The sequence below is a fragment of the Adiantum capillus-veneris genome, chromosome 24 (genome assembly GCF_014529385.1).
Source record: "Adiantum capillus-veneris isolate H3 chromosome 24, ASM1452938v2, whole genome shotgun sequence".
Taxonomy (NCBI): Eukaryota; Viridiplantae; Streptophyta; class Polypodiopsida; order Polypodiales; family Pteridaceae; genus Adiantum; species Adiantum capillus-veneris.
In genome coordinates this window covers 82,864,257-82,877,637 of record NC_140954.1, presented here as the reverse complement: position 1 = coordinate 82,877,637, position 13,381 = coordinate 82,864,257, and the positions used below count along the sequence as shown (strand labels likewise).

At 41.9% G+C, this 13,381-nt stretch overlaps 1 protein-coding gene and 1 pseudogene across 2 annotated transcripts; both read left to right on the top strand.

Moving 5' to 3' along the window:
• Positions 1-575: 575 nt before the first annotated feature.
• On the top strand, positions 576-4,504 carry LOC147426678 (uncharacterized). 2 transcript variants are annotated; one of them, XM_086498887.1, is made up of 3 exons: positions 576-2,584; positions 2,684-2,827; positions 2,914-4,504. In XM_086498887.1, the coding sequence occupies exons 1-3, from the start codon at positions 1,353-1,355 to the stop codon at positions 3,539-3,541; spliced, it is 2,004 nt and encodes a 667-aa protein (XP_086355013.1). In that variant the 5' UTR covers positions 576-1,352; the 3' UTR covers positions 3,542-4,504. The 2 variants fall into 2 exon arrangements, with proteins under 2 accessions (XP_086355013.1, XP_086355012.1); XM_086498886.1 differs by having other exon boundaries at positions 2,681-2,827; positions 2,914-4,501.
• A 5,556-nt stretch (positions 4,505-10,060) lies between these two features.
• LOC147426677 (uncharacterized) lies at positions 10,061-11,355 on the top strand (annotated as a pseudogene).
• The last annotated feature ends 2,026 nt before the right edge of the window (positions 11,356-13,381 follow it).

The following is a 13,381-nucleotide window of genomic DNA, read 5'->3' as shown; positions in this document are numbered from 1 at the left end:
TAAAATTCTCAATTTGATGTTGGCTTTTCTTCCATTGGAGAAGCCTGTTTTCCTCTTACTGAAAGGACCTAAGCAACACTTGAATATTTTCCTCGTGCACTAAAAATCTTGATGGCATCTACTTCTCATTGTAGAAATATTGGATTCAAGATGTCCTTATCTGAAAGAAGGAGTAAGTAGGTTTAGGGGGTAAGTTGGTGCCATGAATGACAAGCATTGGCTTGAGCTCGATATTGCATTGGCTGAATCCAATGTTAGATTGCAGTAGGTAGAATGAATTTACTTTCTTGCCATTAGTGAGAAGATAGTTGAGTTCACTTTGGAGAAAGGTATGCAACATGGAATAGAAAGAGGGTGCTTCCAATGAATATCTTATCAGAGCAAAATTCTTCCATTTGAGAATGAAAGAAGATATAACTATCATATCATATTTGAGCAAGTTCAACCTTATTTTTAGCTAATTGGCAGGATACTTTGTTATTGCCATTGGTGATTCCACACTAAACTTTGATGATGTAGCTAGAATCTTGCTTTGAGACAAGATTAGATAAGACAAGCAAATTGCAGTTATCATTGGTGATAGAGGCAGAAAGTAGTTCAATTAAAATCCCATGAATGAAGTAAGTCTAATGGCAATCATAGTAAGTATCAAGTGATAAAAAGGATATTTAGTGTCATTAGTGCATCATACACGAAAACATTAAGAAGAACTACTGGAAGTGGCAAGGACAAGCATGATGCTGGCAAGAAAGAACAAGGGCAAAGCTAAGGTTGAAAAGGCTAATGCAATCACCAATGATGATGGAGATATCTTGCTTGCCTCTTTGTTAGCCTGCATGTTTCTTAAAGAGGAAGGATGATGAGTGGTGCAAGGAGGCTAGAGCCATGAGATCGGTACTACAACGCATGGATAAATGGGAAATGTCTTCCAAAAGTTCCTCAAGGATTCACGACAGGGACCAGGTGCCATACCTTCATCCTTGGGCTCAAATGGATTTTGAGAAGGATTTTGGCAAAGGGTTTTCCTTGCTATATTGATGAAAAAGCTTTCGCTATTCTCAATCAGAGGTTTGCAAAGGATCAGATGTGTCACACACAAAAGGACGACGAATGTGGCTTTTCATGCCGATAAGCGATAAGAGTAATCCGAAATAACAAACTACTTCTGCATTGATCTTTCAAGAGATTCATCCTTGTATGTGTGTGTGTGTGTGGGGGGGGGGGTTGTGTCTTTGGCTGTGTTGTGGCACCTTTTGTTTGAATCAAGACTTTTGTGTATGGGACCAGGCTTCTAGTAAGTTGACAATGGAAGGCATTAGCATGGTGGATGCGTGTGTTGACAAGGTTGAATTATGAGATACATCCAGAAAGTCCATATAAGCAAAGTCAGCGCCGTCCTGCTTCCACCACTTCGCCTGAGTCCCGACCCCCCTCTCTCCTCTCCTCTCCTCTCCTCTCCTCTCCTGCCTGTGTCGTCTTCTCCGCGTCGCTTTGCGAGGTTTGTGTGTGCCCGCGCTCTCGCGCACGCGTGTGTGAGTGCGTCCTCTGCGCCCTCTCGTTCGCCTTCCACTCTGCAGCAAGCAAAAAGCTTCCTCGCCATCTCCAAATCTCTGCAAGTACAAACCCTAATTCGCTCTTTTCCGCCTAAATCATGTGAAGAAAGAAAGCTTGAATTCGCCATAGCCATCACCAGGTCACCGATTTCGGCGCAGGGGCGCCGTTCATACATACATAATATACCGACGGGGGCGGCCGACTCCATGGAAGCGCATCTTCTTGACGATGGAGACCTTGGTGCCGTTGTGAGAGCGGGCTTCACATCAACGAAGCCCGTTCCTTCTCAGCCACCATGTCCATCTCCTCCTACAACTTCGACCCTCTCATCGGCATCCTCCCCTGTTCCTGCTAACCCCTCCCCCAAGCTTTCCTCTTCTGCAACAGCAATTTCCCCTTTGAATAGCAGCGCCCCTGCTTTCCCCTGCTTCCAAACCCCCTCAAGCTTCGGTTTGCCCCCTCTCTGCGACCTCATCACCCCCTCCAGCCTCAGCCCTCACCATAATTTCTCTTCCCTCAGCCAGTCTCTTTCTCTTATTGACAGCTTGCCCTCTCCTTCCTCCCTTCTTCCTTCAGGCAGGCGGTTCGACTACGCGGCATCTGCCCCCTCAATTTTCACCTCCTCTCTCGGGCATCCCGCTGCCGCGAAACAGCTCAACTTGGGTGCCTCCAGCAGCTTTGGCGGCGGCAGTGGCAGTGGCGGTGGCAGTGGTCATCGGGTGGTGCTACAAGCTCCACCAACCACAACAGATGTAGGAGCGTTCCATATGAAGGCTGGAAGGCTGTTTTCACAGAATTTTCTTCAACATCTTGTTGGGGAATGCCCTCGTCTTCTTGCAGGAAATTCATCGGGAAGCGTTCTGTCAGACATCTCTGCTCTGAATCGGGATGTGGGTGCTGTGTCGGTTGGTGCTCGGCAGCCGACGGGGGCTGTGGGAGGTCTTGACCAGTTTAAGAGTTTCGTGGAAGCAGAGCCATCATCATCGTCTGCCACACATGCACCATACAAGGCAAGAGGGGCCAAGAAAAGGTAGGATTTTGATGTTGTAGGTTTGTGTCAATTTGCTGGCTCAGTTGAGTGCTATCAAGATTAGTTTGTGATGTTTTTGTCTATATCTTGATATAGCAGGAAAGCACTGCAGAAAAGGGTAGTCTATGTCCCTGCTTCAAGTGCTGTCTCAAATAGGCCTGGAGCAGGGGAAAATGTTCCTTCAGATTTATGGGCATGGAGAAAGTATGGGCAAAAGCCCATCAAAGGCTCACCCCATCCAAGGTATCAAAGGTTTCTTGCAAACACATGTTTATGGTACCTTTTGTGTGTGTAGCTTTGCTTAGAGTGACTCCTTTGTCTCAATGCAGAGGTTACTATAGATGTAGTAGTTCTAAGGGTTGCCCTGCACGAAAGCAAGTGGAACGAAACCCCAGCGACCCATCGATGCTTGTGGTCACATACACCTCCGACCATAACCATCCATGGCCTACACATCGCATAAACGCATTGGCAGGCTCCACAAGGCAGCCATCGTCCACAACAACGAGCTCACAAGAGAAGTCCCCCAGCAGCAACAATGACCTGAGCCCTGATTGTGGTGTCAACGACATGGAGGATGACCTGCATTCCGACGACATGGTGGGCGATGGAATGCTTGAGGAGGTGCGAGAAGAGTCGTTGGAGTGTAAAGTGGTGTCGGCATCGGCACATTCGCAACAACAACAACAACAAGAGCCAATAGCAAGCGAAGGAGTGATGTGTGAAGCAGGGCAGACAGGTCAACTTGGTGTGGCTTCGTCGTGTCCTGACGACGAGTCATATTTGCAAGAGAGCATGTTTGCAGAGATGGTGGAGGAAATGCAGAGGCAAAATAGGTGCAATGTGGAAGAGGAGGTGGTGGAGGAGGGGGGTTCTTTAGAGGTAGATCCTTTCAATCTTTTCAATTGGTCGTCATGCCCAAGCAATGTCAACAAAGTCAACGATGTAGTTCAATGACACACACACACACACACTAACATGGTAGTGTTGTACCTTCCCCCCTCTTCCTTTATAGAAAGTTTACCACCAAAATTCCTACCACCTACCCACCTTGTGTACTTAAATTACAAAATTTCCCCCCTTCTTTGTACCAAAGAGCTTCACAATTTTTTTTATTCTTCTTACTTTTTGGCCTCTCTTGCTTGCATGAGCTTGGTTTTATGCACATTTGGCTTCTTTTGGGCTATCATGTCTCAAAAGTGTGTGATATTGCCTTTCCACTTTAGTTTTCTTGCCATGCACTCCATGTGCCCCCCAAAGAGGTCGGTATGCCTCATGAAAATCGACCAATGTTTCGGTGATTGAGTGCAATTGGACCCAATTGAGGTTATAGCGGCTTGTTCCTCACTCTTTCTGTTGCTCTTCAGATCTCAAAGTGAAGTGGATATATGCGTATTGCTTTAGAAGGTCCCCCAATAGTTGGTATGTCTCTTGACATCTATCATTGGTTCCTGTAATTGAGTGCAATTGGATCCAATTGAGGCTTGACATCTATCTTTGGTTCCTGCAATTGAGTGCAATTGGATCCAATTGAGGCTTTACATCTATCTTTGGTTCCTATAATTGAGTGCAATTGGATCCAATTGAGGTTATAATGGCTTGTGTACTACCCTTCCCATGGCTCAATAGATCTCATGAAAATCTACCAATTGAGGCTTGGCATCTATCTTTGGTTCCTATAATTGAGTGCAATTGGATCCAATTGAGGCTTGGCATCTATCATTGGTTCTTGTAATTGAGTGAAGTTGGATCCAATTGAGGTTATAATGGCTTGTGTACTACCCTTCCCATGGCTCAATAGATCTCATGAAAATCTACCACTTGAGGGTTGGCATCTATCTTTGGTTCCTATAATTGAGTGCAATTGGATCCAATTGAGGCTTGGCATCTATCATTGGTTCCTGCAATTGAGTGCAATTGGATCCAATTGAGGTTATAATGGCTTGTCTACTACCCTTCCCATGGCTCAATAGATCTCATGAAAATCTACCAATGTTCCTATAATTGAGTGCCATTGGACCCAATTGAGGTTATGCCAGCTTGTGTCCTACCCTTTGTGTTGCTTAGTAGATCTCAAAGTGAAGTGGATACACACATTGCTTTAGAAGATATAGAGAGTAGAAAGACATTTTACCACTTGTATATCAAAAGTTCTAGGGGACTTGTTTGGACATTTCCAGCCAATTGTCACTACTTTTGTCAATCTCTATATTAAGTTCAAATCTCTCTTGCCTTTGGAAGATAGGTCTATGACCTTGAAAAGGAATTGATTAGATTCAAAATTTGAGTGACTTTGGAATATGCACAAAAAGAAAATAGCTGAATGAAAATTTGGGTATTCTTGAATCTACCAAGCCTAGCAAGCATATTGGAGGATGTCTGGATTGGAAGATATCCATATGGTCAGATTGTAATGAAGCGATATTATGACCATCCGGATTGGAAGATATCCGGATGGTCAAATTGTAATGAGGCGATATTAAGTTCAAATCAAAGGTTAATACTTCTCTTATAGCATTTGAACTAGCAATCAAAGGCTCATACTTATTATCTAGCCTTGGAAGTTATTGGAGTCCTTCAATTTAATTTAGCAACCCCTATCTTAGCAAAAATTGTTACGAATAAATTACTTCGCGGATCACTTACAAGAAATCACGTATATCACGTGCGTTCAAAGGGTATTAAAAAATCCCTTATACTTACATGCTTTAAACAACCATTTTTAAAAAAAAAAGATTTACGAATATCTTTTGAATATATATAAAAACCCCCTTTTGTAAATGTAATTTTATTAATTATGCTTCATAAAAAATCTATTATGTTGAACTCATGTGCTATATTAACATACATGTGGGTGACCCCCTTGAGTAAATTACAAGTGCTCTCAGTGTAAAAAATGGACCATTTGATTAATAAATTGCATTAGCAGTGCTAAACAATGTTACCCATTTTTGTTACTTACCGGGCTACTCAAGAAATTTATATCTTAAAAATTTGTATGCATTCCACTATTTTTACTCATATGTTGTTTTACTGAAATGATGTAAAATAGGTGATAATATTCTCCATTTGGTTATTTTTCAAGGTTCAAACCTAAAATCTTGAGAAGCTTGTTATAACATTTGCTCAAATGTTTTTCTATAGCATTTAAGATATTCTCTAGCATTTTTCCAAGGTATTCACTCAGCATAATACAATAATATTGAAGACTGCACAACAATTTTACAATAATATTGAAGATTGCACAACAATTTTTGTGTGTAAAGCCCTATCCTTTACAAACAAGGCTCGGTCGGATGGAGAGGGTTGCCCTAAGCCAATCATCCGAGCTATGTCTTTTACCTACATGCTACCACATATATTATCTCCTTACTTTCTTGTACAATCTTTGAGAAGCTAGCCACAGAGAGATCGCTATCAAAGACATGACAGTTCGTGGCCATATTTAACTTATAGCTTTCTATGTTTCTCTCTTCAAGACAAACTTGTATTATATAAAAGAGATGAAGGAAGACTTCCCCTTTCATCCCTTTTGGCTGCCAGTGTGTGAATGCAATAGATTGGATGAAAGCTAGCACATTTGTGATATACCTACCATAGACCGAGCATAAACACTATTGATGTGAACAAAATACTTTGTGGTTAAAGTAAGGGCCTTTAGGCACACCCACTATGGTTCAACCCTACGGACATGAGGTGTGGGTGATTGGGGGCAATCACGTAAAACTAGCTCGCGCAAGCAAGACAGCCAAAAAAAAAAAAAAAACACAAATTGTTTTACTTAAATTTCTTAGATATTCACTTTCAAAGTACACGAGTACTTCTTCAATGAAAAAAGTTAAAGATACACAAATTCTTTTACTAGATTTTCTTAGATACTCACTTTCAAAGTACACGAGTACTTCTTCAATGAAAAAAGTTCCTTTTTTACCCACATTTATGCTAAGATTATTTGCCTTTTGCCTTTCATAAATTCACAGATAGCAAGATTATTTGACATCAAATAAAAGCTTTTAGAAAAAAAAAAAAGCTCAAGAAAGAAAAATACTCTTGCACCAAAAAAAAAATTCTCTTCCATATCAACAAAAAGGTAAGTGCATTATAGTTTTGCTTCTCTTTTCTAGGTTTTACTTTTTTTTAGTTTCATGTCATGAACTACAGAATTTACTCTATCAAACAAATTAAATTTGTAAGCAAAAATAACTACTATCACCAAAACTTAAGAGTTTGGATGGATATTTTTAAGGATTTAATAGAAATTTCTCTGAAGCGATGGTGTGGTTTGTTTTAAACATTGTATCTGAACTGCATATGGTGTCATGGCTCGGTCTGAGCATGGCATAATGATGTAATTTTTTGGTTTTGCTAATTTATTATACTCACTTTTGTGAGTTTGCAAAAAAAATTCAATAGAAATTTTCCCAACATTAGCTGATGTACACTAATCCTTTATCCCACAACAATTATGTAGGTTTTTTAAAGGAAAGGATTTTTATCAAAATACCAAAAGGTACAAATATGAGATGGGATAGAATGATGTGGAAAAAGGTATAAGAAAATGTAGTAAGAAAAATACTTTTTCTTTTCAATAGTAGGCCTCCAAAAAGCAAATGCACCTTTGAAGGTTTGTTGCCTACAACACACTGACCTAAATGTTATAAGTGGGATTCAGGACAAGGGTCCTAGTAGGTGGTACCCAGCTCGAAAAAATAAAAAGGTGAAGAGAATCTAGAGAGATCCCTGTGGCGTGGCGATGCCGCATTGCCACTACAAGAGGTTATTCATAGTAGCGACGTTAGCAGTGCGATGCTCAAATATGAAAATTTACGGCGTCGTTATAATCGTCGCTATACAACAAATAATCTAACGACACTAATAGAAACGCTCATAGCGACACCGACCAGGTAAAAAAATATTTCACGAGCGCCAAAAACTCAGATCTCAGATCTGAGTCTCGGCGCTCTTGCGAAATAGGTATACCCGCGCCTCCCTCTCTCTCTCTCTCTCTCTCTCTCTCACTCACACACACACACACACACGCGCGCGCGCACGAGGAGAAAAAGGAGAGCCAGGTATGCTCCTTCCCTCTCCTCCCTCTCATGTTTCCTTCCCCTCTTTCTCTCTCTCCCACACACACACACACACATTGTGTATGAGAGAGAGAGAGAGAGAGAGAGAGAGAGAGAGAGAGAGAGAGAGAGAGAGAAAGCAAAGAATGTACACACACATGCATAAACAAAGAACACACACATACACACACACACACACATTGAGAGAGAGAGAGAGAGAGAGAGAATATGAAATGAAATGTTATATTAAAAGTCTTCAAAATTTCAAAATGATTTATGAGACCAATCCGATAAACTCCTTGTGGATCTAATCTAGTGTTTGCGTTGTCCAAGAAAATAGTGCATCGATTGGTGAAGAGCTTCGTGAATGTCTGTCTTTGTAAATAGACATACTATGACATATATATATATATATATATATATATATGTCACATATATATATATATATATATAGAGAGAGAGAGAGAGAGAGAGTCGACATAAGTTTAGAATTTAGTTTTTCTATTTAAGTTAGAGTTTAGGTTTAGATTTAATATTAGAGTTTTGGGGTTAGGTTTAGAATTTAACTCAAGATTTAAAGTTTAGAGCTGAAGAAGAGGCCCAACCATCTCTCTCTTTTTTGTAGAGCTTAAAGGTGTTTGAAGCTAGTTAGCTTTGGAATGTTCAAAGGGTAGGTAGCAACACTAGCTGCTGAAAGCGTTGTCCTTGTGTTGAGCTTGAGTGATGGAAGAGGAAAGTGGATAACTCGGGACTTTCACAAAGTATCAAGTTGGCTTGTGTGTGTGTGTGTGTGTGTGTGTGTGTGTGTGTGTGTGTGTGTGTGTGTGTGTGTGTGTGTGAGAGAGAGAGAGAGAGAGAGAGAGAGAGAGAGAGAAGGAGCACTCGCGGTGCTGAGCAGGAATTAGAGTAGCTAAAGCGAACGACGTAGCAAGAGCAGTTTTCATTTGAAAAATATTCATTTTGGTTCTGTGTATGTGCATGCATGTTTGAGAGAGAGAGAGAGAGAGAGAGAGAGAGAGAGAGAGAGAGAGATCAGGTTAGATTTAAGATTCGATTTTGGATTTAGTTTTTATATTGAAGTTTAGCTTCAAAATTACGGTTTAAATTTAGAGTTAGGTGTATAGTTATGTTTGCAGTAGTTTGCATGTAGCTCACATGAGTTTAGGTATGTAGTTGTTTGCAAGCTCACAAGTGCAAACATCTCTCTCTCTTTGTCCCTCTCTTTCTCTCCACGGATGCGGCATTAGGTTGGAAAGCTTTCAACGACATGATACTCAGAATAAAGGCAAACATGTAATGTGCACAGTAATCCCTCGAACAAGGAGCTGCTATGAAGAGATGGTAAGCGCCTGTGAATGGCTACAACTGAACAAGAGGCAAAGGGGTAGACGTGGATGTGTAGATTTCTTGTACCCACAAATATAGGCATTGACCAATAAAGACGAGATTATAAACCGGTGGTTTTGATGTGTGTATAGCTTGAAGGCGCTCTTGGTTCTTCTCAACATGCAGGCAAAGTTTGAATGGATTGACACTAGCATCACAGCATTGTTCATGGGATCTATTACAATGTGTTTACTTCAATATAAAACTCTAAATGTATAATGTACCAAAATACCTACACAAGTGTACCGCATTTTTTTCGTTGTGTAGATTGCTCAAAGAGCACATACTGCCAGCTGATAATGTGATGCCAGATTCCAGAGAGGAAGCAAGAAAGATCTTGCAAAACTTGGGGATGGATTACAATACTATTCACACTTGTCCTAACGACTGCATTCTTTTCAGAGGAAAATACATAGACATGAAGAAGTGTCCGAAATATGATTTGGAGAGATATCAAGTAGATCTCCACGGACAAAAAATTCTGCAGAAGGTTTTGCGACACTTTCCTCTGCTGCCTCACATCAAGCATTTCTTTGAATGTAAGTCCATGCCCGCCCTAGCATCATGGCACGAGAAGAATAGATCTTCAAATGGTGTGCTCCGGATTCTTGCAGATTGCGCGGCATGGAAGCATATAGACGATACATGGATGGATTTTGCCTGGGAAGATTAAAATTTTCACCTCGGCCTCGCTATGGATAGCGCAAATCCATTTGTTTAGAGGTCAATATCTTACAATGTATGGCCAGTTGTCATTGTCAACCTACAACATTACCCCGTGGTCTAAGCTTGATTGTGCTGGGGTGATATAAAGTGAAGAATATGGATGTGTATCTTTGTCTACTATTGGAAGAGCTACAACAATTGTGGATTGGCATAGAAGTGGTGGACGCAATGCTTTGATCAGAGGCAATTTAATGTGGACCATGCATGACTATCGTAGACTAACATAATGCTCAGGTGATATATACTCAAACTAAAACACTATAAACCTTTGTTTTTCTCAAGCTTATCTATTGTCATGTGTATACATGCAGGGCTTCAAACAAGAGGATACAGAGCATGCGCCACACGTGGACCTAGACTTAATGCACGTGGGGCATCCTCATTGAAGAAGAAAATCTACGAAGATCATCAAGCGCATCTTTCAGAGAATCACGAGTTACGCGATGGTTTTTTGGGAAGAGACCCACCGAGGATGTCTGCTTGAGCATGGTTAGAGCAAAAGGAGATATGTGATGACGATTTGTCCCCAAGGATGAAGAGATTCTCTCCATGGTACGAGTTACCATATCAGCTCAGACTCATGATCAATCACTTGCTCAATCAAATGCACATATTCAAGAATGTGGGTAATTTGTTGTGGGACCATCTCATCGGCAAGAAAGATACTTTGGGAGCCATAATTGATCTTAGAAATGGAGACCGTATGGAGCAATACTGGCCGCAAACAACACCTGATGGATTGATAAAACTCCCTAAAGCACCATGGATTTTGACAAGAGGCTAAGAACGCAAAGTAAAAGAGATCCTTCGATCCGTGTAGACGTCCACTAGCGTAATGCACTCGCTCCGAATATGTTTCACTAAAGAAGGTAAGCTTACTGGTTTGAAGTCACACGACTAGCATAAAATGTGTCAGTTATGTTTGAAGTGGAATAGATCATAGTGGGAATTGTGTAGCATATACGTGTGTAGACTTTAATACCATTGCTAGACGTGTTTTGCAGTTTATTTTATCGGTGGCCATTGAGGGTTGTTTGTCTCTTGGCATCCGACATCCGTACCACAATCTACAAACTTGCAAAGTTGGTGCAATGGATCTCCCAAACGGAGATCCATGTAGGTTCCATACCATCCACCAAACTAAACTCTACGAAGGTTGTATGCATGCTCGAGAAACACTTTCCTACTACCATGCTAACCATTTAAGTGCATCTTCTTGTTCACATAGTTGATGAAGTGTAAATAGCAGGCACAATGCATTCTAGATGGATGTTCTTTTTAGAACGTTTCATGAAACACTCAAGGGATATGTGCAGAATGGCAGAGGGTCGGCTGATATCAGAGTCCTTGGTTTACATTGGAGAGTCGCTAGACGGATTTGATCGTGCCCGAGATACGCTTTGGCGAACCATAGATGATGAGCGCATATCTAAGATTTTCATGTGAAATCTCGGTGTTGAAAAGAAAATGACGGAGGATCTAGAGGCTAAGATCAATCGATTTTGCATGCTTCACAATCCAGTGATGCAAAAGTGGATTTCACAGTACGAGGATGCAAAGCAAGAGCGACAAAGGGCACGAATCGAGTGAAGACAGAGAAGACGACCACCGATGCATTATCCGGTGGGTCTTGAGAGCCTACCAACATTCATGAGCTTAAGATGGTTTCACAACCAATTAAAAAGCGCACAATAGTGCGGCGAACAGGTGACTGAGGAAGAGTGGGAGTACTTGCGGGGTTGCACGACCAAGGTATGTTTGCAATGTATGAGTCATGGATTTCTAGATGTTTGGACGGCCACTCATAATCTTTGTTGGTTGTAGTATAAGTCATACACGGCAGCATGGTGTAAAGGTTGATATTTTATGGTTGAACGGATCGACAAAAAACGTTTTATAGAAGATTGTGGAATCACGGCAAAATTCGAACAATCTAGTCGACAAGAAGGCAAGAAGGTGATCTCGAGCATGTGCGGTCTTTTCTCTCAGGTGTTTCGACACTACATATTAAACATCTGGAGTGAAGTGCCAAATGAATTAAAAGACAAGGTCATCAACATGCTGCATGACGAGTTTCCCGTGTCAAATCGGGATGAGCGCTCACGGGAGTAAAGCGAACCCCGAACCCCGACGGCCTCTAAAACACCGGGGACCGAATGGAGCCCCTCGAGCTTGTCATGGTAAAGCAAACAGGGGGCACCACCTAGCTTCAGCGGCTAGGACGCAAACAACACACCACCATAACAAAGTTTTCATCCAAGAGAGATGGATGCTTGGGAGCAATGATGAAGAGGAAAGGGAATGAGATCAAGTGAGAGAGAGAGAGAGAGAGAGAGAGAGAGAGAGAGAGAGAGAGAGAGAGAGAGAGAGAGAGTGAGGGAGGGGGTATAGCGGCTTAGTACTTAGCACCACAAAAGGATGGCGCATCCACACACCTTTCACACATACACAAGCTCACTCCAAACACAAGACTAGGTGGCGATTCCGCACACCTCACATGGGCAAAACATTGCAAGAAAACATACTCACAAAACCTCAAGCTTTATTTAGAGAATAAGGCGATGAAATGGGGAGCATAGGGTAGGGGAATGAGAAGGGAGAGAGTGGTAGAGCACATGGTGGATAGGTGGGAGTTGATGGTGAAGACTCCCACGAGGGTTATGGCCATCATCCTTCATTTATTTGCCCTTCATCTTCCATAGCCAAGGGTGTAGAGGTCATGCTCAAGACAAACATGGTGATTGCGGTGATGGTGATGGTGTGGGTGTGTGTGTGTGCACTAGGCACACACAATGCATAGTGTGTTCTTTGGTGATGTTGTGTGTGTCTTTAGTGTGATGGTGACCCCTCTTTATATAGGGGAGGAATTATAGAATTTAGAAATGAAGAAATCATTATCTACATAGGCCATGTGACTGTGGGCCCCACTTGTCTGGCTGTGTGTATATGTGCCAGAACAGCAGTCTCATGAGAGAGAGACTAAGAGAGAGAGATGGGTTGATGAAAAAAAGTGAGAGGTGACATGGAGAATAAAGTAATTACAAAAGGGGAGAGAGGGGAGTGTGTTCAGAGGTGAATCTGTGTGCAGATGTGTGTGAACACAAGAAAAATCAGGTAACCACAGGGTGGGGATGGGTCTGTGGGAACCTTTTTCAGTAAAACTGAGTGTGTGTGAGTGTGGGGGAGGTTATTTAGCTACAAGACAAGAGACATGGCACCCTTTAGAGAGAGAGGGGGGTATTTGGGTCATGGGATATGATAGGAGAGAGAAAGAGGGGGTGGGGTATACTATTTTGGAAGATAGGGTAAGTTGCATGTGAGTTAGGGTGCATTATTGGTGAGTTATAATGCATTATTGATGAGAGGTGGGGTAGCTTGAGGGGAGAGAGAAAGGAGAAAGGACAAGGGGAAGAGAGAGGGGGTTGACCTTTTGAGTGGAGGAGAGGAAAAGGGACACACGGCGGGGCAACAGTGAAGAAAAAGGAGGCAAGGTGGGGATGGGCTACCCCGCAGGCATGAGGTGGCCTATTTTACCTTTCTTATATATTTACATAATCATACTTTATTTTTTCTTACTTTTTCCAATGCCTTTTATCACTCCCTCCCTAAGAGGGGG